We start from the raw sequence: 25,738 nt of genomic DNA on the forward strand, positions 1-25,738 counted from the left end.
AGGGCGACCTCTGACCCCAAAACGTGCGTGTGCGTTGACGTCGTGACGTCACGCACACGTTGGTATAATTCTCGGGGGCGGGGCTAGCAATAGACGCGACCACGCGGTCGGCGCCATCTTGGATCTGGGCGCGATGCCCGGAAGAACTACGTGCGCGGTTCCCGGCTCGCCGACGAGCAGGTAAGCTCGTGTAGTCGGAGCGGTCGTGCCGGTTGGGCACGACCGTGAGGCTCGGCGGGCCGGCGACCGCAACAGTACCCCCCACTCGAAGACCGCGCACCGGGCGGGAAGGACCCGGCTTAAGAGGAAAGCGGTTGTGAAATGACCGGATAAGACGGGGCGCATGGACCCGGTCAGCAGGAACCCAACAACGTTCCTCGGGACCCTAACCCTTCCAGTCAACGAGATAGGACAAGACACCTCTGGATAATTTGGAGTCCATGATAGAATGGACTTCGTATTCTTCTTGATCACCCACTACCAAGGGCGGAGGAGGAGTGGATACCCTGGTGTAGCGATTGCAAGTAAGGGGCTTGAGCAGAGACACATGGAAAGTATTCGCTATTCTCATATGAGCCGGTAGTGCTAAAGTATAGGTCACTGGATTAATACGTTGGGTAACTCGAAAGGGACCAATGTACCGAGGGGCAAACTTCATGGACGGGACCTTAAGCTTGATATGTCTTGTGGAGAGCCACACCCTGTCACCTGGAAGATAGACAGGATTAGCGCCCCGTTTCTTGTCAGCTTGGACTTTTGCTCGTAATGAGGCTTTTTGCAGAGCTGAATGGACGGAATCCCAGGTATCATGAATCGATTCTAAACGGGTGTTCAAAGCGGGGATATCTGTGTCTGAGAATGCAGAAGGTAAAACAGTGGGGTGATAACCCTGATTAACAAAGAATGGACTGTGATTAGAAGATTCATGAGTGGCGTTGTTTCTGGCGAACTCAGCCATGGGTAAGAGCTCATACCAGTTAGATTGATTGGCATTTATAAAGCAACGTAAATAGGCTTCTAAAGACTGATTCGCCCTCTCTGCTGCTCCATTTGTTTGAGGGTGATATGCTGACGAAAAGGAGAGTTCGACGCCCAATTGTTTGCAAAAGGAACGCCAAAACCTAGAAACAAACTGGGTACCTCTGTCAGATACTATGTTTTTGGGTACACCGTGCAACCGAAAGATCTCTCTCAGGAATATTTGAACTAGATCTTGGGCAGATGGTAATTTTTTAAGTGGGACGAAATGTGCCATCTTCGTGAATCTATCAATAACCATAAGAACTGTATTAAACCCGTTTGAACTGGGTAGATCCACAATGAAATCCATGGCCAAGTGGGTCCATGGAGCACTAGGTATGGGCAGTGGTTGTAACAGTCCAGGAGGTGACCTAGGAGGAACTTTAGAAACGGCACATATTTGACATGCCCCAACATAATCTTTGATATCGTTTCTAAGAGCAAGCCACCAAAATCTCCTGGAGACGGCTGAGAGAGTTTTGTGGACTCCAGGATGGCCCGCTGTGAGGTTGTCATGGAACAAATCTAGTACCTTCTTTCGAAACTGAGGTGACACATACAGTTTGTCCGGAGGTTTTCCCACAGGTGCCTGAGTTTGATCTGCTATTATGGCACAGAAGAGTGGAGAAGACACTTCGGAAATTGTAGTGGCAATGAGGCATTCAGGAGGTACAATAGGATATATCACCTGTTCCGGAACTTCATCTGTCTCAAACTGCCGAGAAAGTGCATCTGCCTTGGTGTTTTTAGTACCAGGCCTGTACGTAATTACGAAATTGAATCGGGAGAGGAACAATGACCACCTAGCCTGACGAGAAGACAGTCTCTTAGCGTCCCCAATATAAGCCAAATTCTTATGATCAGTAAAGATCAAAAGTGGCTCCTTGGAACCTTCCAAGAGATGCCTCCATTCCTTAAGGGCAAGTATAATGGCCAAAAGTTCCCTATTCCCTATGTCGTAATTCCTCTCTGCAGGTGTGAGTTTGCGAGAGTAAAATCCACAAGGATGTAAAGGTGTATCAGGACTTTCTCTTTGAGACAGAATGGCTCCAACTCCTGTCTCTGATGCATCCACCTCTAGGATAAATGGTTTGGATGGATCAGGATGGGTCAGGACAGGTGCTGAGGAAAATAAAGATTTTAATCGTTCAAATGCCTCTCTTGCTTCTTTGGGCCAAGATATACAATTTGCTCCTTTTTTTGTTAAATTGGTTATAGGGGAAATCACGGAGGAAAATCCCCTTATGAATTTGCGGTAGTAATTCGCAAAACCTATAAAGCGTTGAGTAGCTTTAAGGCCCTTGGGTAATGGCCACTGTAAGACTGCCTCCAGGTTGCGAGGATCCATCTGGAAACCAGACGGAGATATAACGTATCCAAGGAATTGTATCTCCGTTTGGTCAAACTGGCATTTCTCCAGTTTACAGTAAAGGCCGTTCTGTAACAGGGTTTTCAGGACAATTCTCACATGTTCGTGATGTGTCTCTAGGTCTGGGGAATAGATGAGAATGTCGTCCAAATACACTAGAACGAACATGTGAAGGTACTCTCTTAGGACATCGTTAATAAAATCCTGGAATACCGCTGGAGCGTTACATAATCCAAACGGCATAACCAGGTATTCGTAATGTCCCATTCTGGTGTTAAATGCGGTCTTCCATTCGTGACCGTCCTTAATCCTGACTAGATTGTATGCACTTCGGAGATCGAGCTTGGTAAAGACTCGAGCTCCCTTCAATCTGTCAAATAGCTCTGATATAAGGGGAATAGGGTAGGCGTTTTTAATGGTAATCCTATTCAAACCCCTATAATCAATACAAGGGCGTAGGTCTCCTTCTTTCTTAGAGACAAAGAAGAATCCAGCCCCGGCTGGTGAGGAGGACCTACGGATATGACCCTTTCTGAGAGCATCCTTAATATATTCCTCCAAACAAAGATTTTCCTGGGGGGACAAGGCATAGATTCCTCCCTTGGGAGGCATAGTCCCTGGTAATAAGTTTATAGTACAGTCATAAGGTCTATGAGGAGGTAACCCTTCTGACTGGACCTTGTTAAATACCTCTTTCAAATCCATATACTGCTGTGGAATTTGTGTGGTCAAGGGAGGTGTAACAGGAACATTAATGGTGCCAATAGGTTGTGGGATTTGCTTAAAGCAGACACCTTTGCATCTCTCACCCCAACTCACAATCTCTCCTTCAATCCAATCCAAACGTGGATTGTGTTTCAGGAGCCAAGGGAAACCGAGTATTATCGGAACTGTAGGTGAAGATATAATTTGAAAGGTCATTTCTTCAGAGTGGAGAATACCCACTGAAACAGTGATTGGCAGAGTTTCGTGTGTGATGAAAGGCTGGGTAAGAGGCCTTCCATCAATGGCCTCGACTGCTATAGGTTTCTCTTTATGTCTTAAGGGCAGGAGATGTTTTGCAGAGAATTCTTTGTCTAGGAAATTCTCCGCTGCCCCAGAGTCAATCATAGCCTCACATTGAACAGCAGTGTTCTCGAAAGATAAGGTTACTTTGATAAGGAAACGGTTCTTAGTTAATTTAGGGGACATATACATCACACCTAAGGTCGGTCCCCGTACGTGCCTTAGGTGTGCAAGTTTTCCGGCCGAACCGGGCATGATGACCTTAGATGCCCCTTCTTGCCACAATACATACATAACCCCTCGTTACGTCTGTGTTGTCTCTCTGCCTCAGTGAGTTTAGCACTACCCAATTGCATGGGTTCAGGTTCTGGAAGAGGCGTTTGGCTACTCACCACTGGGTTAGAGAAACGAGGAGCTATGGACAAATTAGAGCGTCTGTTACGTTGTTTGTTTTTCTCTCTTTCTCTGAGCCGGTTATCAATGTTTATCATGTAGGCAATAAACTCGTTAAGATTAACCGGAAGGTCTCTAGCTGCAGTCTCATCTTGTATATTCTCAGCTAAACCTTCAGAGAAAGCAGCCACCAGACCGCTATTGGTCCAATCAACCTCAGACGCTAATGTCCTGAACTCTATAGCATAATCGGCTACAGAACGACTGCCTTGCTTGATTCGCATAAGGGCTTTGGCAGCGTTCTTCTCCCTGCCTTTAGGTTCAAATGTAGCTTTAAAGGCCGTAAGAAAAGTATTGTAATCACGGGCTACTGCGTCACCACTTTCCCATAAGGGGTTAGCCCAGGTCAAAGCTTTTCCAGTTAATTGGTTCATCAGATAGCCTATTTTTGATCTATCTGTTGGGAATGAACCTGGGGAGGCCTCAAAGTGGTATTCAATTTGGTTTAAAAAACCTCTGAATTCCTTAGAATCACCTCCATAGCGAGGGGGCGGTGACAAGGTTATGGACGGTGGTTTATGTGGTACGGGAACCACTACAGGTGGCGGAACCACAGGTGGTACCGGAGGGACCTCTAAATAGGCAGTCCTCTGGGGCAAGGTCTGAAATTCCTGGGCAAATTGGTCTAACCTGTGGTCCATATCCTCCACCCTACTCTCACATGCGATCATATGCTTGCATAGTTCTGCAGGATCCATGGCCATGTCGTAATGTCACGACTAGTAATGTGGTCCAGCACGCAGAAACTATGTAAACATATACATAAGTAAGAAAAGGAAAATAATAGGATAGAGCGTAAACCGGACCTTAGAATGGCCGGACTAATACGCTAGAGACAGAGAATGGTCAAAGGGAAAGCCGAGGTCAAGGAAGCCAGAAAATACTCAATACCGATTAAACAAGCCAAGTCAGGGAAACCAGAGATCAGAATAACCAGGGAAACGCCAAGGATCAGGATACCAGGAAATCAGAAACACAGAATTAGCACTTTCAGGAAACCAGGAAACTGAAACCACGACATGGCAAAGTAATGGGGAAAGCTAGGGGTTTAAATACCCCTCTCTAGGCTATGATTGGTCAGAGGGCGACCTCTGACCCCAAAACGTGCGTGTGCGTTGACGTCGTGACGTCACGCACACGTTGGTATAATTCTCGGGGGCGGGGCTAGCAATAGACGCGACCACGCGGTCGGCGCCATCTTGGATCTGGGCGCGATGCCCGGAAGAACTACGTGCGCGGTTCCCGGCTCGCCGACGAGCAGGTAAGCTCGTGTAGTCGGAGCGGTCGTGCCGGTCGGGCACGACCGTGAGGCTCGGCGGGCCGGCGACCGCAACACACGAAATATGTGGGTGGGACCATTCAGTTAGTTCCCTCTTGAAGGTAGTTAGCATGGGTGCAAAGTTCTCCCTGTATAGGTCCTCTTTCTGTTTGGTGAGCCATGTACCTAGGTAGCGTATTTTATGTTCCGCCCATTGGAATGGGAAGCTGGAGCGGAGGGGGGAGATTCTTTGTTGGGTAAGTCAGCGTTCAGAATGTAGGATTTGGAGTAGTTTATTTTTAGGTTGGATATGGTTCCGAATGTCTTAAATGCTTTGAGTATATTGGGGAGCGAGATCTCTGGTTTGGTGACGTAGAAGAGGAGGTCGTCCGCATAGGCGGCCACTTTATGGTGTACATCCCCCGTTTGTATTCCTGTTATGTCATGGTGTTGTCTGATGGCTGTCAGAAAGGGCTCCAGGGCAAGGACGAAGAGCAGCGGGGATAGTGGGCATCCCTGGCGGGTGCCGTTATAGATCGGGAACTCGTCCGTTAGCGCCCCGTTTACTATTACATGTGCTGTGGGTCTGTCGTACATGGCTGCGATCCAGCTTCGCATGTGGGGTCCCAGACCCGCCTGGGCGAGAGTCTGGAAAAGGTAAGTCCAACCCACTCTATCGAAGGCCTTCTCTGCGTCAGTAGACAGCAGTAGAAGGCCTCCGGTGTCTTTGCGTTTATTATGCATGAGGGCGAGGGTCCTGATGGTGTTGTCCCTCGCTTCACGGTTGGCCACGAACCCGACCTGGTCAGGGTGTATCAGTGTGGGGATGTGTGGCTGCAGGCGCATGGCCAACATCTTTGCCATCAACTTAATGTCACAATTGATGAGGGAGATGGGCCTATAGTTCCCACATTGCTCTGCGTCCTTGCCCTCCTTCGGGATGATGGTTATGTGTGCTGTCAGTGCTTGTTTGGGGAAGTGGTGGCCCTCCCTTATCGCGTTGAATGAGGCCAGCATCGGTTGGTATAGTGTGTCTGCGAAGTGTTTGTAATAGCATAGAGGCAGGCCATCAGGGCCTGGGCTCTTGCCTGGTTTGGTGTGTTTTATCGCCAGTGCCAGTTCCTCGATAGAGAATGGTTCGTCTAGTTGGTTCGTTATCCGTCTATCTAGTGTAGGTATTTTGTGTGTTTGTAGGTATTGCTGAATGGAGTCTGTTAGGCGAGAAGTCGCCGCTCCCGATTGCAGTCTGGGGAGAGAATAGAGTTCCGACTAGTATGCTCTCACCGTTTGCAAGATTTCCGTCGGTAGACGGCGAACCGTGCCCTTTTTGTCTCTGATTTTGTTTATATATGTCCGCTGGCGTCGTTTCGTCAGCATTCTGGCTAAAAGTTTACCACTTTTGTTCCCGTGTAGGGAGAAAAAGGCCTTGTGACTGAGTACCTCCCTGTGGTGTTTGGACTGAAGCAGGGAGGTCAATTCCCGTCTTAGCTGTAATAGGCGTGATTGGTGGGCTGGGGCTTGTGTCTGTTTGTGCAGTGTGTCTTGTTTGTGTATGTCCTCTATCAGTTCTACGAGTCGGGCTTCTCGTTGTTTTTTGAGTTCCGCCCCTTTCTGTATGAAGTGTCCCCGGATGACACTTTTATGTGCCTCCCATCTGATTGTCGGGGAAGTGTCCTCGGGGGCGTTGTCCTGGAAGTAGTCGGTCAGGGCTTTACCAAAGTGTGCGGTCAGGTCTTGGCATGATAGTAAGTATTCGTTCAGCCTCCATTTGGTTACTGCTGGTCTGAAGAGTGGGGACCGGAGGATGAGCGTGACGGGGGCATGATCCGACCAGGTCGCCACCCCCACCCTCGCGTCCCGTATCAAAGGGAGATGATAGTGTGAGGTAAAAAAGTAGTCTATGCGGGTGTACGTCTGGTGAGGGTGAGAATAGAATGTATAGTTCTTTTCGTCTGGGTGGTGTGCTCTCCAGCAGTCTACAAGTCTAAGTTTAGTCAGTAGGGAATTAATTGCTCCGAGGTGTTGTCTGGGGAGGTGGGAAGTGCCCTTAGAGCAGTCCCAGACCGGATCCAGTGCGACATTCAGGTCGCCCCCTATTATAAGGACCCCTTCTGCGAATGTGTGTAGCTTTTGCAAGGTGGTTTTGAGATAGCGATAGTGTTTGTTGTTTGGTGCGTATAATGTGGCGAAGGTGTATAGGTGGTCGGCTACTGTGCCTTTTACAAAAAGGTATCTACCGTCTCGGTCAGTCATGGTTGCTTTCTCTGTAAACGGTACGCTTTTATTGAACAGTATCGCCACCCCCCTGGACTTCCCTTCATGGAAATCGCTGTAAAACCCCTGTGGGAAGTGGTGGTTGGTCAATTTGGGCCTGTCTCCCTCCCTGAAGTGAGTCTCTTGTATCATGACTATGGATGCTTTTTGGGAATGGAAGTCCCTCAATGCCCCCGATCTTTTCTCCGGTATGTTAAGCCCCTTTGCGTTTATGGAGAGGATAGTGAGATCGCTTGGTATCAGTGATTTGCCTGTCATGGTAGGGTCCGTGGGTGTCCTTGCACCCGTAAGGTCCTAGTAGCGTTTGTCGGGATTTAGTCAGGTCGTCGGGTGGAGGGGTGGGGAAAAGGCGGGAGGAGGTGGGGATGTATCAGGAAGGGGAGGGGATAGGTACGGAACGAGGGGGAGTGGGGAGACAGGTAGGGAAACTATGTACAAAATTTATCCAGTCACTCGAAGGTGGCTGATAAGGAACGAGCGGCGGAGGACAAGGTGTGGCAGGGTCCACCAGTGGTCCGCCAGATCTTGTCCGCCTGTTTTTGGGCACTCTGTTCTATGGGGAAAAGTGGAGGAAGCCGAGAGGTTCCGTATTGGTCCCACCCGGGGAGCCCGGGGTCACGCAGCTACTAGTGTCCCCGTACCCGGGTCTCTCCTGAATCGGGCCTTGTCGGGAATCCTCAACTCCCCTATGGCTTTAAGTGTGAGTGGTATGTGGATGTTTCATCCTCGTCCTAAATTCTAGCGGCCCTTGGCCTCAAGTGGGTATTGTTTAGTTCCGCCGGGCTGCAGAGAGTGGTGTGGTGTGTCGCCCGGTAAACAATCAAACAGGTAACAACAGTTCAAAATGACATCATAATAAACAGGTACTATCAACCACAATTGCAAAGTAAAGTAAAGTAAGACCCCTTCGGTCCCCAGGATAAGTTCTGTTCTTCCCACCCAGCCCAGGTGTGTCGGGGTCTCATCCCCTCCGTTATTCGGTGGGGGAGTTAGGGTGGTGCTTGACCCCCTAGTGTGAGAAGAGAGGGCATCCGGTCAGGATTGTAAATAAATGGGGCGGGTAGATTCAGGTTTGGGGTGTTGCGTTCCCCCGTTTGGTAAGCCCGTCCCGCGGCAAGAGTGGGTCTTGTTCCTATCCACCCCATTTAAATTTAAGTTTAGTCTCAGGTTAGTCTACCCTACCCCGCGTCCAGGGGAGGGTCGCACCCCAGGTGAGCCACACCGGCGCCGGTGCCCCCGCCGCTGTTCCCCCACCGGTTCCTCACAGGGCGGTATACACCCCGGCGGCGCGGCCCAGCCAGGGGGCGCCCCCCCACCCCCCCGCAGGGTGGTCCCCTTGGTGGCCCTCCCGGGTTATATATCTGGGCAAGGGGGGTGCCTGTGTTGGGTCAATCTGGTCTTATAGGGATATGTGGTGTATTGCCTCTCAGACCGAGGCCCCTACTAGCGGGACCCGACATCGTTACAATTGCTTTTATCCCTCTCCTGTACGCCAGAGTGGCGGGTGACAGATCTGGGTATAGTTGTAAAGGTGCGCCATTCAGCTGGGCGCCGTCGGTGTCTCGGGCCTGTCGTAGGATATCTTCTTTTAGTTGGTTGCTGGCTAGGCAACATATTACATCTCGGGGGGGGACTCTGGGGGGCCCCTAGGTCTCAGAGCCCTGTGGGCCCGTATGAATTCAATATGGGTGGTTTCAGGGCGTCCGAGGAGTCTGTTAAACAGCCCCGTGAGCGTTGCACGGATCGGGGTGTCTTGGTCCATATCCTCCGGTATCCCCCTTACTCTGATATTTTGTCGGCGCCCCCGATTGTCCAAGTCCTCAAGGTGGAGGGCCATTTGGCGCATTTGCGTCTCGTGTATTTGCAAGGTATTCGTGGTAGCATTCTGTGTGGCAGTCAGGTGGTCGTTATCTGCCTCTAACTGGGAGACTTTATGATGTAGGCCCTGAAGATCTTCACGGAGGGAGTGGAGTTCCGCAGTGATAGAATTCCGCAGTTCCGTGTTCGCCGCTTTGAGGTCTGCTTTGGTGGGTAGTGCCTTTATCAGGGACACCCAGTCCGGTGCGTCCTCCGGGCGGGAGATGGAGTTAGGGGAGTCTGCGCCCTGTTCTGTGTTCGGGGAGTGTGGGCGCGAGGCCCATGAGGCTCCGGAATCCGTTGAGGCCTGTGAAGCCAGGTCCGCCGGGGTCCTCAAGTATTTGTGCAGCGATGAGGCCGGAGTGCCTTTGGATGTGTCGGTGGGTTTACCAGCGTGTGATGCGCGGTGTGTTTTACCCATTTTGCAATGTTAGGGAGTGGATGGACGAGGATTCTTGATAAGCCTGCAGGGAGCTCTCAGATTAAGCTGCCATCTCTCTCAGCTGCCAAGCCACGCCCCCTTTGGATGACATTTTTAAAGTGTCCTATGATATCTTCTATGGTGGGACAAGAGACCAAAAAACACTACTGTTCCATGAAAATTGGGGCAGTTAACAAATATGCAATGTGCAAATATATGATCTATCCCAAGGTTTTAAAAGTCGTTTATTTTTTTTTTTAATGCTGGTAAACATTAATTAAAATTACCTGAGATTTAAAGGACAGACATGGGAAACTTACAAAGTGATGCAGAGGAACAAAAAGTAGCTTTGCTGACATAGATTTATTCACCATGGAGAGAGAATTAGTAAATAACTTGGAATGTGGCAACAGGAGATGAACAGACAGTGACTGCTTGAAGGGGGGGGGGGGTGATAAAGATGAGAAGAAGGCGGTGAAACAATTAATTAATGACCTTAAAAGGAAGTGTGAGAGGCATGGGAAGAAAATGATGGCTATTCCTTTAGAATTCTTAAAGCTTTCATCTTGTGTTGATGCACCTTTTTATGCTCTTAATTAAAAGTATCACCTAGCTTTGGAGCATGGTCTCTGTGATCTAGTAATGGAGTCACAAAGCCCTACATATTATGTACTGCTTGTGCAAAATGTGCATGTACATAGTAGATTCCATTGATTGTAATGCAGTGCTTACAAAAAAAAAGAAAACGAAAAATAGCTGTCAATGTCAAATTAGCAAAATAAAAATTATCACTTTCCCTTTCAGAATGCCGTGTTGTGAAGTCTACTTCGTACACCAAGCTTCCCAGTGTACCACGTCGAAGTACCACTAAGAGTCCAGGCCCATCAAGGCGCAGCAAGTCACCTGCATCAACCAGCTCAGGTACTTTATTTTGTGCATACTGATTCTTACGATGGTGCACTGCAGATGTTTATAAACTATATTTTCAAGGAATCAGCTCCAAATTATGAAACGTGTAATTTACAAACACCTACAGTGCCTAAAATAGTCATTACGGCCTTAGACAATGCAGCACGTGGTAGGTCATAGTTTGATCAAATGCAATATAAATAATTAATAGAAACTTAACATGGATAAGGAAAACATTACATTAGATGCATGAAATAGGACATTACCTATTTGCTAACAAGGTCAAGTTGTAATGTTAAGTTTGCAATAGAGCTGCAAAACAAAACCTTAACATTCATTTATTAACACCATGTTTTGATCTATTTAATCAGTCTGTCACGCTTCCTATCTATCACTATCTGTCTGTCTGTCTGTCTATCTATTGACAATGTTCAATTTAGTAAATGTGTATTTTTGTAGTTCTCCACGTTAATTTGTGCTTAGTAATTTGTGACAAAATCTTGAGAAAATTACCATTAATAATACATGACCATAATGTATTATTTAATTAAATGTTTTAGGAGGCATTTACTGCAGTGCAATGCAACCCATATTAAGATGGATCAATTATTATCTTTTAAAAAGTTATAAATAACAATAAAAGATGGTGTGTATATTAAGGTTAAAATACAATAAACAAACAGAGTGATACAATCACCTATGTGGGTCACTCCACCACACATAAATAAGTGAATAAAATAGTAAAAATGGTAAGAGCACACAAAATAAAATTACAAATTTGTTACCCCTATGTTCAATTAAAATCCTGTAAAAGATAAAATAAGGAGAAAATACATAGGGTAATAACGTCCAGATAATAAATGTGTAATTAAATAAATGTACAAACTCACATATTCCTGAGCCACTTAAAATAAAAGCTGGCTCAGACTAAGAACGTTGAACAGGTGATGGGGTAGTAGCTGAAGTAAAATGCCAACTGCTCACTCGTTCCTTCTTTCAAGTAACCCAGGATGCAGGAGGAAATGAAGATCAACGTTCTTAGTCTGAGCCAGCTTTTATTTTAAGTGGCTCAGGAATATGTGAGTTTGTACATTTATTTAATTACACATTTATTATCTGGACGTTATTACCCTATGTATTTTCTCCTGATTTTATCTTTTACAGGATTTTAATTGAACATAAGGGTAACAAATTAGTTATTTTATTTTGTGTGATCTCACCATTTTTACTATTTTATTTAAAAAAAATTATGTTAATAGGGTCATACATCCAATTTAAGAACATCTGTTGCAGGTATAGAAGATGTCTTAGCCCGTTCATTGCTTTGTTAGATTGTGATGATAATAGCGCTTCCTGTGGTGTGAACGTCGCTGAGGAACTACACATTGTTATATTGAGCTTCCAAAAGGGTCTGATTATATATCTGTCTGTTTCTTTACCTGTCTGTGCTAGAATGTATTAACAGTGTGAGCAGGCAGAACCTGCTTCTGTGAGTTTAGATGGAGAATATGTTGACACATAGAATGAGATGGTCAGGGCCGTCTATAATATTAATAGGACCCTGGGCAAAGCATTTTCTTGGGCCCCCTGGATCTTGCACCCCACCCCCTCCTCCCACACACACAATCACGCCTTTCACCCCAACACAGTGGAACGATTCACGACATACTTAGACAGACATATACACTGACAGACATACTGACACATACACACACAGTCAGACATTCTAACGCACATATATTCACTGACAGATATACTGACACATATACACACAGTCAGACATTCTAACTCACATATATTCACTGACAGACATACTGAGACATTCACAGATACATACTGACACTCACAGACATACACTGACACACAAATATATACTGACTGACATATTGCCACACATTCAGACATATTAACACACAGACACATATAGACATACTGACACACACAGACATACACTGACAGACATACTGACACACACACAGACACAGACAGACATACTGACACACACACACACAGACACTGACAGACAGACATGCTGACACACACAGACACATACACTGATAGACAAACTGACACACACACAGACATTGACAGACACACACACTCACAGACACTGACAGACATGCTGACACACACAAAGACACTGACAGACAGACATGCTGACACACACAGACACACACTGACAGACATACTGACACACACACAGACACTGACAGACAGACATGCTGACACACACAGACACATACACTAACAGACATACTGACACACACACATACACTGACAGACATGCTGATACACACACAGATACAGACAGACATACACACACAAAGAGACACATACACTGACAGACAGACATGCTGACACACACACAGACACTGACAGACAGACATGCACACACACACAAAATGTACACTTTTGTAGATGTTTCCTACCTTGACTGGCTCAGCCCCGCTCCTCTCTGCCGCCTTGCTGTCTCCCAGTCGGCTCTCTGTGGGAGGAAGTTACAGCCGCAAGTCACTTCGTCTCACAGAGAACAGAGAGCGGCTTGCCGCCCAGCTGGTTACAGGAAAGCAAGAGGCCCGGTCGCGCTGTTAAAGGGCCAGAGCGCGCGACCGGGCCCCTGCTTACAAATGCCCACGGGTGGCCCTTAGTGAATGGGCCACCCGGTGGGCCTGCTTAGTGTGCCGTGGGCCCAAGCAAGGGGGGAGGAGTTAAGGGCAGCGGTGCCATCGAGCAGCTGCCTTGGGCCCCCCAGGAGTACCTGGGCCCGGGGCAGCTGCCCCGTTTGCCCCGCGTTAAAGACGGCCATGGAGATGGTAAAAGGATGTACATGAGCAAGTAACAGTGAATGTTTTGGTAAAGTGTGTGTTTTAATATCCATCTGAAATCAAGGTAGTCTTGGTCAAGGTCAGGTCAAAGTCAAAAATGTTATTTCTCATGTATATAGCTGACACCTAAACGTGATGATGTCTTGTATACCTGTATTATTGGACCAACATTGCAAGCAGGAGAGAAACACAGTGTAGCCTTAAGAAACTAAAATAATATGATTTATAAAAAAAAAAAAAATTCAAAATCCATTCTTAGAAAAAACAAACCTATAATTAAGAGTGACATAATCTGAACATTGTATCAGCCGTGTGAGTGCCTGGAGTACCCCATTAACTGGATTTCTGAATAGGAACTTTTATAAAAGAACAGCGAAAATAATAAGTTACTCACAAAGTTTTTCTACTCAAACGCTATGAACAGCTTGTGATATTTGGAAATATCCCTTTATTGATGCAGAAAAGTGGACCTTTTTGGGCCAAGGCACACTTCAGTGAGAGAAAACTAAATTTTATTCTAAATCCTATAATTAATTATAGTTGATTATATTGATTATATTTTTTTCTTGAAAATAAATTAAAAAGTCATATGTCTGAATTCAAATATATTTTCCTTTTGCTGACCTGCTATAATCATAGTTTTGTTACTTAATATTCGTGAAGAACAAACATGTGTTTTTATCCAGCTTCATATCTAATTAAATAAGCATATCCAAATATTAATCCCACTCGTGTGGCTTTTAAGTAAACACAGTGCAGTCATCCACTTAGAGTAAATTAACCTGCAGAAACATCTATCTTTTTAACAGCATAATTAAAAGCAGAGCTGACAAGTTAGAGACTAATGTTTTCAGAAAAATAGAAAAATAGAAAAATAATACTATAAAAAAAAAACCTTAAAAGAGTAGATAGGAAAGCACAATATTTATAAGTACTGTTTAAAAGCTCTGTACCCTCTACTCTCGAAAACCCACAAATGAAAGAATGATGTGACTACTGTACTTTTACAATAATGAAGAAAAACTGGTATTTTTGTTGGCTTTAAGGATAAATAAATATTTATATTATACACCTACGTTTAGTTATAACACGAATAAAAATAACTTAATGGACATCTAGTTCTCAGATTTACAATGATTTGCAGGAAACATTGCCTTCTCAACACATAGGAAAGTTTTTGATGGCAGTACTTACAAGTTTGAGGTGAGGAGGTTGTAGTGGTTATGGTGCTCGGCGTGTTCAATGACTCATAAGCAGCAAACATTGTCAGCTTTATAAAATTCTTTTCAATGGAATTCTGCAAGAGATATATAAATAATGAGTTCACCCACGTGGGAAGCGTGCGTTTCAAGGACTGGTACATTATCTTTGTACACATCACAAACAATACTCCCTGGAATAGCTCAATTGTCATTCACTCACTCAGACAGGACTCCTCGTTACACATACCGCCTTCAGCTCCATCCATTTGTGTGCCCACATTGTACATGTGGCATTGTTTGGACAATGTTACTGTACCACTACAGATTTTTTTAGATTTTTTTTAAAAGCCAACTCCTTGACTAGATGACACTTTTACCTATTATTCAGAGGCCCAGATGGGAATACCCAATGACTAATATTTAAACTTTTATTTGAAGGTTTGTTTATCCAATTGGAATTCTAAATAATTCAGAACAATATTGAATAAAATATGTTTTAAAAGCTTTTCCCCAGGATAAAAATAATCCAGACTTTGTTGTTTGTTATACACGTAAACGCGATGATACCCAAAATGAGAGGAAGGTTGTCAACATTTGGCCTAGAGCAAGTATAAATGAATGTCCCTTTTTTTGCACACAAAACGAACATATATCAATGTGGATGATCCTATTTACATGGAACATGAAATAAATATACATTATGCTGGAGTTTCACTGTGTTCCATCATGTATCCCTGCCACCACCATCAGTGTGACCTGCCCAGTATGAAGGACCATTCAAAGAGATCTCTGCATGCCTAAAAGATTCAGACTGTTTCCAAATGACAGCTGCCCAAAACAATTGGCATGTGTTATATGGCCACTGGCAAACAGCTGCAGGGACATCATAAATATTCATTGCAGTATTGCAGACTGGCCAGGCTCAGTCACCACAGTCCCTCAGTAAAATTCCCATAGGCCAGAAAAAGATTTTTGCACCAACACAATTTATAGAAAGAAATATTCTCACAAAATAACAAAGTATACGCATTAATGTAAAAGTGAAACACCCAGCTTTAATGTAGTGGTTCTGATGCTTAAAGCCTGTCCCTGAAGGCTGACAATTGTTTTTTTAGAAAAGGTAATGTTTACATTTGTGCCAAAGGCCACCTCTAGTAACTGTAAATCAGACTTGAAGGACTTACTGATGCCATCCTGCAATCTTTGTAGGACCAATGTTCAGCGTCTTCACGTTCTCCATTTAGAATCATTAAGCCAAAACATCTCTTTGAGGAGATGCTAATTGGGGCTGCTTGGCAACTGCTGTGGTCATCATTAATAGTGATCTTAGCCAGGGGAGGAGTGGATGGGGATATAGGGTAAGGAAAGGGATATTTGTAAATAGTATGCTTTATTTTAGTATGGGGGGATGGGACAAAAATATGCTTACATTCAAACACACAACCACTGTGCTAAATACAACCCTGCAAGGATGGGCAAATTACACTACACACTACACATACACTCTGTATCCACTACACACACTGCATCCAGTACACACTCCACATCCACTTTATACACACTGCACCAACTACACAACCACTGCATCCACTACACAAACACACTGCATCCTCATGTGGGTGGATTCAGGGGTCGGGTCCTGTGGGCGGACTCTTGGTGGACATCGGGAGCCCAGATCTCAAGCTGTCACACGGGTCCCAAAATCTCTGATGGCAGTCCTGCCTGAGATGCAACAGAGAGGAGCAGCCAGTGAACTTCTCTGCTTTACAATGTCTTCCCAGTTGCATCAGCAGAGATAACAAAGGCAGGAGGCAAATCAGCCACTCATCTTTGTGTAATGCATTTGGCGACCCACTGACCTCCATCACCCCTGGTATTCCTACGTCTTAAACCTGTGACAGAATTAGCATCACCCTACTGACTGATTTTTTGTTTGTTTTTACGGATGTATAGGGAGATGCTAGTAGACTATATGTCAATATTCCAATATGTAGCCAGACAGGGGAAACAATGAGAATGAGTGGGTATTCGGTGACCCACTGACCTGTGTAACCCTAAAAGACAAATCCATTCCACACCGTCCATAGCGTTGATGCAGCCAGACAAGTGAAACAAAGCAGAAGAGGAAAGGTGGACAACTGGCAACCCACTCACTCTGTCCCCAGAGTAGGTAGTCGACACCAAAATACACCACAGTGGATAACTGTCCATCACTGCAAACAGTTTCAATCTTTAGCTCTAATACTAGACGCGTTAAAGAAGATTTTCACACCTTTGACATATAATGTCCTATGCTATTAAATGTACTATGGCTTCTAGTGTAAGTAAAGAAAAATCAATTAAACAAACTGTTGTATCACTGCTAGTGTACTATACCGACTGCTGTGATAGCAAACTATCTGGACTAACAACAACCTTAGTCCTTAACTAACACATACTAACAAATTTATTTAAAAAAAAAAAAAATTAAACAGAAAATAATGTTTAGTAGACAGATCAATATAAAATGACGACTAATACCTAATAAGATTAGAATAAAAGGTTCTCTGCTTAGCCTAGACTAGAAAACAGGGCAGGAGCAGTAAGCCCTCTATAATTCATTTGTTTAGCTAAGTAATTGAATGTATTGATAGTCTAAAAAATTCAAAGATAAGAGAAACTGTCATCATTAATTTTTGTTAATTTTTTTTTTTTTTTTTTAATTCTTTATTTTTGAGTGCAGGTTAAAATACAGTTGGATACATTGACTTGTTCAATACTACATATCAAGTTATACATTTGGCACAGGTAGTCATGAGTCATGAGGTACTGCACTTTTTTTGGGTTTTTTTGTTAACAAGATAGGAACGTAGATAATACAGGATATGACAGGATCATAATGTACAAAGTTTGAACAGTCGAGCGTCATGCAAGGTTAGTTTAGCTAAAGTCTTGAGGTTTTAGCTGTAGCTGGCTCTGACATTATCATTAAAATAGTTAGTAATATAGCTTAACAATGTATAAAAAGTTAAGTAAATAAATGATACACATGCTGAAACAAAGAAGGAGTTAAACTAAGATGATACACCATCCTGGCGAGGGGTGTCTAAATCTTTTAGAATATCCTTAACTAGCAGGGTCAGACAGGTTTAGCGATGGCCTCAGTGCTCGCACATTTTGAAATATTAACTGGTCAGTAGCAACAGGCTTAACATAACTGTTGAGAGCAGATTTAGATACAGTTGTATTCATTGACTTGTTCAATACTACATATCACGTTATACATTTGGCACAGGTAGTCAAGAGGTACTGCACTTTTTTAACAAGATAGGAATGTAAATAATACAGGATATGGCATAATTATGATGTACAAAGGTTAAACAGTCGAGTGTTATTCTAGGTTAGTTTGTCTAGGTTCTTAATGTTTTAGCTGTAGCTGGCTCTGACCTTGACGTTTAAATGGTTAATGACATGGCTTAACAATGTATAAAAAGTTAAGTAGATAAATGATACACATGCTGAAACAAAGAAGGAGTTAAACTAAAATGATACACCATCCTAGTGAGGGGTGTCTGAATCTTTTAGAATATCCTTAACTAGCAGAGTCAATCCGGTTTAGTGCTCACACATTCTGAAACATTTACTGGTTAATAAGAACAGGCTTAGCATAACTGTTGGGTACCGCTAAGTGGTCAAAATATGCGTGCGGAGTGAAAGGTTACAACAGGTTAGTATGCCTATTATACGTCTTCTGCATCCCAACAAAATATTGCTATTTGCAATTTTGGTTTGATTAGGTAGTGCCGGAAGGGCCAGCCCTAGTCTGCACTGTCAGTGTAGCTAACCAGGATTAGGGTTATTAGTTTGATCTGTTTAAAAACTGTATTGTGTGCAGTTTGCTAACATTATAGTTATGCACATGTGAGTTTGGACACACAAAAGAGAAAGCAAGAAACTTGAAACATAAATTGTCATCATGTGGTATCCTTTGCTGTTTGAGTGACTCGTGGGTCGACCCCTTATGTGTAGACCTTTAATCGGCTGGGCCTTTAAGCTGTCAGGGCAGGGTTAAGTAGCAATGTGGTCTTGCCGTAAGTATGGGGATGGGTAAGTGTGATAATGCGACCTGTGTGTAAATTATATAAAAGAGCTCCATAGTAATTTCAAAAAAACGAAAAGAAAACGACATGCTAAGGAACTTCTCATCTGCCGGATAAAGATCCTATTGTGACCTTAACACTATTATCCACGCTATTAGTAACTAAAGACATTTCTAGACATTGGTCCCCAGCTGGGGTCCTTACGAGCTGGCCTGCATAGAGGACCGAGAGTCTCTGAATGCAAGGAGGCGACTGTCCCCATGCGGTTGAGCGCCCTTGGGCTGCATATGATTAGATCTTGTGGCTCTGTGAAGACCCTCATAGGTACCTCTTGCTGGATGGGCGAAAAATCCCAATTTTGCATGGTCTCTCATAAGTCCAGCAGTGTGATGCCGTCAGGTACATAATAAAAGTCCATGGTGAGCAAACAAAGAGAACTGGGTATGAAAAAGCAAAACAAAAGTTTAATAAAAAAATAAGAGCGGCCTCAGGTCGCTGTCTCTGCGCCACTTAAGGTGGCATAGTGCCGCGTGGTGCCCCATACCTCTCTGCAGGGTTTCCTGGCTGCTCTGCCAGTGGGACGAATGGCTTGATCTTTGATGGGTCCCAGTCGTGTTTCCCGCTGCTGGCTTCCGCCGGGCCTGTTGATGCAAGGGAATTCTCCGACAGGCCAAGTGTGGGCAGCAATCGTTTAGCCTCCGGTAGGTCTTGGACTGTGTGGATCAGGTTGTCCTTTAGGACCTGTAGGGCCCTTGGCGTGCGCCATCTGTAGGTGATATTATTTTGTCTCAGGAGTGTTGTGACTGGTTGCAGGGATCTGCGCCACTGCATGGTATCTCCAGACAAGTCCGAGAAGAAGGTAAGATTGGCGTTTTCAAATTTGAGCGGGGTCTTCCCCTGTAGGGCTTTAAGCATAGCCGCTTTGTCTGCTCCGGATCGGAATCTCACCACCAGGTCCTTGGAGGCCGTGGCTGGGGCTGTCCTTGGTTTGGGGATTCTAAATATCGCCTCAAAGCTCAGGGCCTTCGCTTGTGGCGGCTTCAGGAGTGTTCCCGCTAGCCTCCTCATCAGGTGTGGGAGTTCCTCCGGTAAGACCTCGTCTGGGACACCTCGGATCTTGAGGTTATTGCGACGTCTTTGATCCTCAAGGGCTGCAAAACGGTGGTCCGTTGTTGCTTGATGCTTTTTGAGCGTTTGTAGCTCTTTACGCAGGTCCGCAATTTCTTGGGCCTGCTTGTCTGTGTATGCCTCTATGGCTCCCATGCGCCCAATTAGGCCTGTCACCTCCGCCCGGAGCTGTGCAACATCCGCCTGGATCACCCGCTGTAAGTCACCCAGCATTGTTTTCAGTGTGGCTGTTGTGATCAATTCAGGTTGCTTTGTGGGTGCCGGTGGTTGGGTCAGTGGGGCAAACATGCCGCTGGTGTACTCGTCCAGGCTCAGTTCATCCGAGGAGTCTGAGTACCCCGCCATGGCAGCGGCCATTTTAGCCCCTCGTGCGTCTTGTGCCTGTCGGAAAAGGTCTCCGATATCTGGACTTTGTTTAGGTTTGTCCGGCCTCGGCTTCTTTGCCTTTCGTCCCATGGTTCTGATGGGTCTGTGGGATCGATTTTAGTTTGTTATTTTCTGCTAAATTCGCGGTTTTGTCAGCAATAGCTGGGGAGCTCGTTGATCGTGCGTCCGTTCTTGTTGGCTGCTAGGCTCCCAATTTTTGTTAATTTTGTTAGTGCACTCTTACATTCGTGCTCTAAACAGAGGAATCATCAAATAAATACACATTTCTAATGTTTATCTTCAGCTTTATATTAGAGAAACTTTATATAAAGACTTGCAGATGGCTTTTGTGAATTTGAGATGAGATCTGTAAAAAATCTGTGGTGCTAAGTCTTTCATTATTTACAGAATGGATAATAGATAATGTGTGTGGGATTGCGTGTCACCGAACACTACACAATAAGTCAACTGTAGAACAAACAAACCAATACTCCCCCAACATTTGTACTGGAGACTCACCATTCTTATTTAACATGAAGAGGTGACTCATTTAAAGTCTCCTTGTTTGGCATGTGGTTTGCGTTATGTTTCCAGGTACAGGAAGAATGATTTTAGAACAGCTGTAAAACGTTATCAAGGTTAACTTTGACTTTAATACTTGGCGCTACTCAAATATCTGCAAATAATATAGGTATAATAAACTACAATTGGTAGTATACATCATGGTATGACTGTGATTATCCCTATTTAGTCGCACTGTTCCGACATCCCGCCCGGTTGGTAATTCTATCCCGGCTTCAAATTATGATGGATATCTCTAATCAGGGGCCCAGCTGGGCACTGCAGCCCTTTAACAGCACAACCGGCCCCTTGTCAGATGATGGCAGGAAGTGAGAGCAGATCATGTCCTCCCAGAGAGAGCCAGGTGGGGAAGACTGGATGCAGATAGGAGAGGGAGAAAGAGAGGAAGCACACGGAGGAAGGAACAAACTCCCAGCAGACCCAGACTTCCGTTATCCTTGGCCAGGAGGGCCTACTGTGTCTGTGTGTATGTGTATCTGTGTCAGTGTGTGTGTGTGTCAGTGTGTAAGTGTATCTGTGTCAGTATGTGTGTGTATCTGTGTGTGTGTCAGTGTATATGTATATCTGTGTCAGTGCATTTGTATATCTGTGTTAGTATGTGTGTGTGTCAGTGTGTATGTGTATCTTTGTCAGTATGTGTATGTGTGTGTATCTGTGAGTGCATCTGTCTGTATGTGTGTCAGTGTATGTGCCAGCGTGTATGTGTATCTGTATCAGTATCTGTGTGTGTGTGTGTGTGTGTCAGTGTATATGTATGTCTGTATCAGTATATATGTGTATCTGTGTCAGTATGTGTGTGTCAGTGTATATGTATGTCTGTATCAGTATATATGTGTATCTGTGTCCGTATGTGTGTGTCAGTGTGTATGTGTATTTTTGTCAGTATGTGTGTGTATATCTGTGTGTATCAGTGTATATCTGCATGTCACTGTATATGTGCATCTGTGCCAGTGTATGTGTGTATCGGTTTCCCCAACGGGGGTGTTACACCCTCTACCCAGTGCCGCACCCTGTGAAACTACAATTGGAGTTGCAGTCAACTGTAAAAATTATGGTAAGTCTAATAATCGGGGTCCATCACTTCTATAGAAATTACACTTGAAAAACTCATTGAGTTATATAACTATAATTTATGTTAAAAATTTTTAAAGTGATACTCCAATCTATTTTTAAAACTATGTAATATATGGAAGCATTAGCAATTGACACAATCCAGTTCAGTTCTGGTACAGATTACATTGGAGGAGGAGAAACATAAAACATTGTTTCTAATTTTCTTTACTCTTTGCTCCCTCTCTGCTAGCTGCCAGGTGCAATGGGCAGAGTTTATAACAGTGAGCAGAGTTTATAACAATGATTGACAAGGAACCAAGAATGAGCTGTGTGGATTATTACATTTCAACTTTCAGACCTATATCCTCTGTTATAAATGGGGGATAAGTAAACATAATATTAAAAATCCTTGGAATGATCAGTTCATTTAATGTGTTTTACAAATACAGTATGTTATCTTACATAACTGTTATCAAATCATGAACATAGGACACCAGGTCACACATTTAAGTTGGAAGAAAGGAGATTTCATCTAAGACAAAGAAAAGTGTTTTTTTTTTTACAGTAAGAGTAATAAGAATGTGGAATTCTCTGCCTGAAGACGTGGTTTTATCAGAGTCCATACAGATGTTTAAACTGCAATTGGATAAATACTTTCAAAAACATAACATACAGGGATATCATTTCTAATTAGTGGGGTAATAGCTGCTTGATCCCAGGAGATATTTGACTGCTCTTTTGGGGTCAAGAAGGATTTTTTTCCTAGTTTGTTGCAAAATTCAGAGCGCCTCAGACTGGGTTTTTTGCCTTCTTTTGGATCAACAGCAAAAACATATGTGAGGAAGGCTGACCTTGATGGACACAAGTCTCTTTTCAGCTATGTAACTATGTAATGAATCCCTTCTCAATAAAATCACCTGTCAATAAAATAATAATTGATGTTAGTATGTATGGCCAGGATTACAATGTCTCAATTAATTATTTGTATGGAAAAAGGATCTAGGGCAAAGGTATCAGATTTGTGTCCTCAGGGGTACTAGACACACAGCCTCTGCAGTATAATATTTAGCTAATTTACATTAATGTGCATATAACAATCTTAAAAGAAGAAGATGAATTTGGCTCTTAGGTATGTTCCAAGGCTCCGAACACCACTCTCTTTTAAACCTATGAGAACCAGACTGGTAATGGGTTGCTCATACAACGCATAATGAAAGACATTTTTAAAGTCCCGAAATATGTAGGAATAATAATGAGGAGATTAATAATGCTTTGAATGTGGCAGAAGCTATTTTCAGTTCATTGTATTTAATCAACAAATTTAAATTTAATTTTGCCAGCTCAATGTATACATTACATTTCTATACTTGCCGCAAGCTAACCTTTATAATTCGTCTAGAACCTGAATGGCATAGGGACTTTCGATACATGAAAAAATAGCCATTATTTACTCAGTAGCTGAACCATGGTAACATCAAATGGTAAATGTTAAAGAGACACATAGAAACATAGAATGTGACGGCAGATAAGAACCATTCGGCCCATCTAGTCTGCCCAGTTTTCTAAATACTTTCATTAGTCCCTGGCCTTATCTTATAGTTAGGATAGCCTTAAGCCTATCCCACGCATGCTTAAACTCCTTTACTGTGTTAACCTCTACCACTTCAGCTGGAAGGCTATTCCATGCATCCACTACCCTCTCAGTAAAGTAATACTTCCTGATATTATTTTTAAACCTTTGTCCCTCTAATTTAAGACTATGTCCTCTTGTTGTGGTAGTTTTTCTTCTTTTAAATATAGTCTCCTCCTTTACTGTGTTGATTCCCTTTATGTATTTAAATGTTTCTATCATATCCCCCCTGTCTCGTCTTTCCTCCATGCTATACATGTTAAGATCCTTTAACCTTTCCTGGTAAGTTTTATCCTGCAATCCATGAACCAGTTTAGTAGCCCTTCTTTGAACTCTCTCTAAGGTATCAATATCCTTCTGAAGATAGGGTCTCCAGTACTGTGTACAGTACTCCAAGTGAGGTCTCACCAGTGTTCTGTACAATGGCATGAGCACTTCCCTCTTTCTACTGCTAATACCTCTCCCTATACAACCAAGCATTCTGCTAGCATTTCCTGATGCTCTATTACATTGTCTGCCTACCTTTAAGTCATCAGAAATAATCACCCCTAAATCCCTTTCCTCAGATGTTGAGGTTAGGACTCTATCAAATATTCTGTACTCTGCCCTTGGGTTTTTACGTCCAAGATGCATTATCTTGCACTTATCCACATTAAATGTCAGTTGCCACAACTCTGACCATTTTTCTAGTTTACCTAAATCATTTTCCATTTGGCTTATCCCTCCTGGAACATCAACCCTGTTACATATCTTAGTATCATCCGCAAAAAGACACACCTTACCATCAAGACCTTCTGCAATATCACTAATAAAAATATTAAAGAGAATGGGTCCAAGTACAGATCCCTGAGGTACCCCACTGGTGACAAGCCCAAGCTTCGAATATACTCCATTGACTACAACCCTCTGGTGCCTGTCACTCAGCCACTGCCTTACCCATTCAACAATATTGGAATCCAAACTCAAAGATTGTAGTTTGTTGATAAGCCTTCTATGTGCAACAGTGTCAAAAGCCTTACTGAAATCAAGGTAAGCAATGTCTACTGCACCACCCTGATCTATAATTTTAGTTACCCAATCAAAAAAATCAATAAGATTAGTTTGGCATGATCTCCCTGAAGTAAACCCATGTTGTCTCTGATCTTGAAATCCATGTGTTTTTAGATGTTCAACAATCCTATCCTTTAACATGGTTTCCATCACTTTCCCCACTACTGAAGTTAGGCTTACTGGCCTATAGTTGCCCGACTCCTCCCTATTACCTTTCTTGTGAATGGGCACAACATTCGCTAACTTCCAATCTTCTGGGACTACTCCTGTTATCAATGATTGGTTAAATAAATCTGTTAATGGTTTTGCTAGTACACCACTAAGCTCTTTTAATAGCTTTGGGTGTATTCCATCAGGTCCCATTGACTTATTTGTCTTTACTTTTGACAGTTGAAATAGAACCTCTTCCTCTGTAAACTCACGTGTAATAAATGACTCATTTATCCTTTTTCTTAACTGAGGTCCCTTTCCTTCATTTTCATCTGTAAATACCGAACAAAAATATTCATTGAGGCAGTCAGCTAGACCTTTATCCTCATCTACATACCTTCCTTCTTTTGTTTTTAATCTAACTAATCCTTGTTTTACTTTTCTTTTCTCATTTATGTATCTAAAAAAGGTTTTGTCCCCCTTTTTTACTGACTGTGCTATTTTCTCTTCTGTGTGTGATTTGGAAGCTCTTATAACTTGCTTAGCCTCTTTCTGCCTAATCTTATAGGTCATTCTGTCTTCCTCACTCTGGGTTTTTTTATAATTACTAAATGCTAACTTTTTGTTTTTTACTATTTTGGCTACATCTGTGGAGTACCACAGTGGTTTCTTGAATTTTTTGCTTTTACTGACAAGCCTAATGCAATTTTCTGTTGCCTTCAGTAGTGCAACTTTTAAATAATCCCATTTCTTTTGGACTCCATTTAAATTGCTCCAGTCTGATAATGACTCCTTTACACATATTCTAATTTTGGAAAAGTCTGTTTTTCTAAAGTCTAAAACTTTTGTTTTTGTGTGGTGTGACTCAGTCACTGTTCTTATATTAAACCACACTGACTGATGATCACTGGATCCTAAACTTTCACCTACAGTAATATCTGATACCAAATCTCCATTTGTTAACACTAAATCTAGTATGGCCTCTTTACGAGTTGGCTCCTCAACGACTTGTTTTAGAGACAATCCCAGTAGGGAGTTTAGAATATGTGTGCTCCTGGCACAAGTAGCTATTTTTGTTTTCCAATTTACATCAGGAAGATTAAAGTC

The 25,738-nt window shown here is 43.5% G+C and overlaps 1 protein-coding gene across 4 annotated transcripts in view; it reads left to right on the forward strand.

The window, feature by feature from the left end:
- The window catches only part of DCLK1 (doublecortin like kinase 1), a 398,808-nt gene that overhangs the window by 204,159 nt on the left and 168,911 nt on the right, over nucleotides 1–25,738 (forward strand). For all 4 annotated transcript variants that reach the window (XM_063429156.1, XM_063429163.1, XM_063429171.1 and 1 more), the window contains exon 5: nucleotides 10,462–10,578. In XM_063429156.1, coding sequence (XP_063285226.1) covers nucleotides 10,462–10,578 — 117 coding nt within the window. The remainder of the gene's footprint in view (nucleotides 1–10,461; nucleotides 10,579–25,738) is intronic.

This window comes from Pelobates fuscus, chromosome 1 (genome assembly GCF_036172605.1).
Source record: "Pelobates fuscus isolate aPelFus1 chromosome 1, aPelFus1.pri, whole genome shotgun sequence".
NCBI classification, from domain to species: Eukaryota; Metazoa; Chordata; class Amphibia; order Anura; family Pelobatidae; genus Pelobates; species Pelobates fuscus.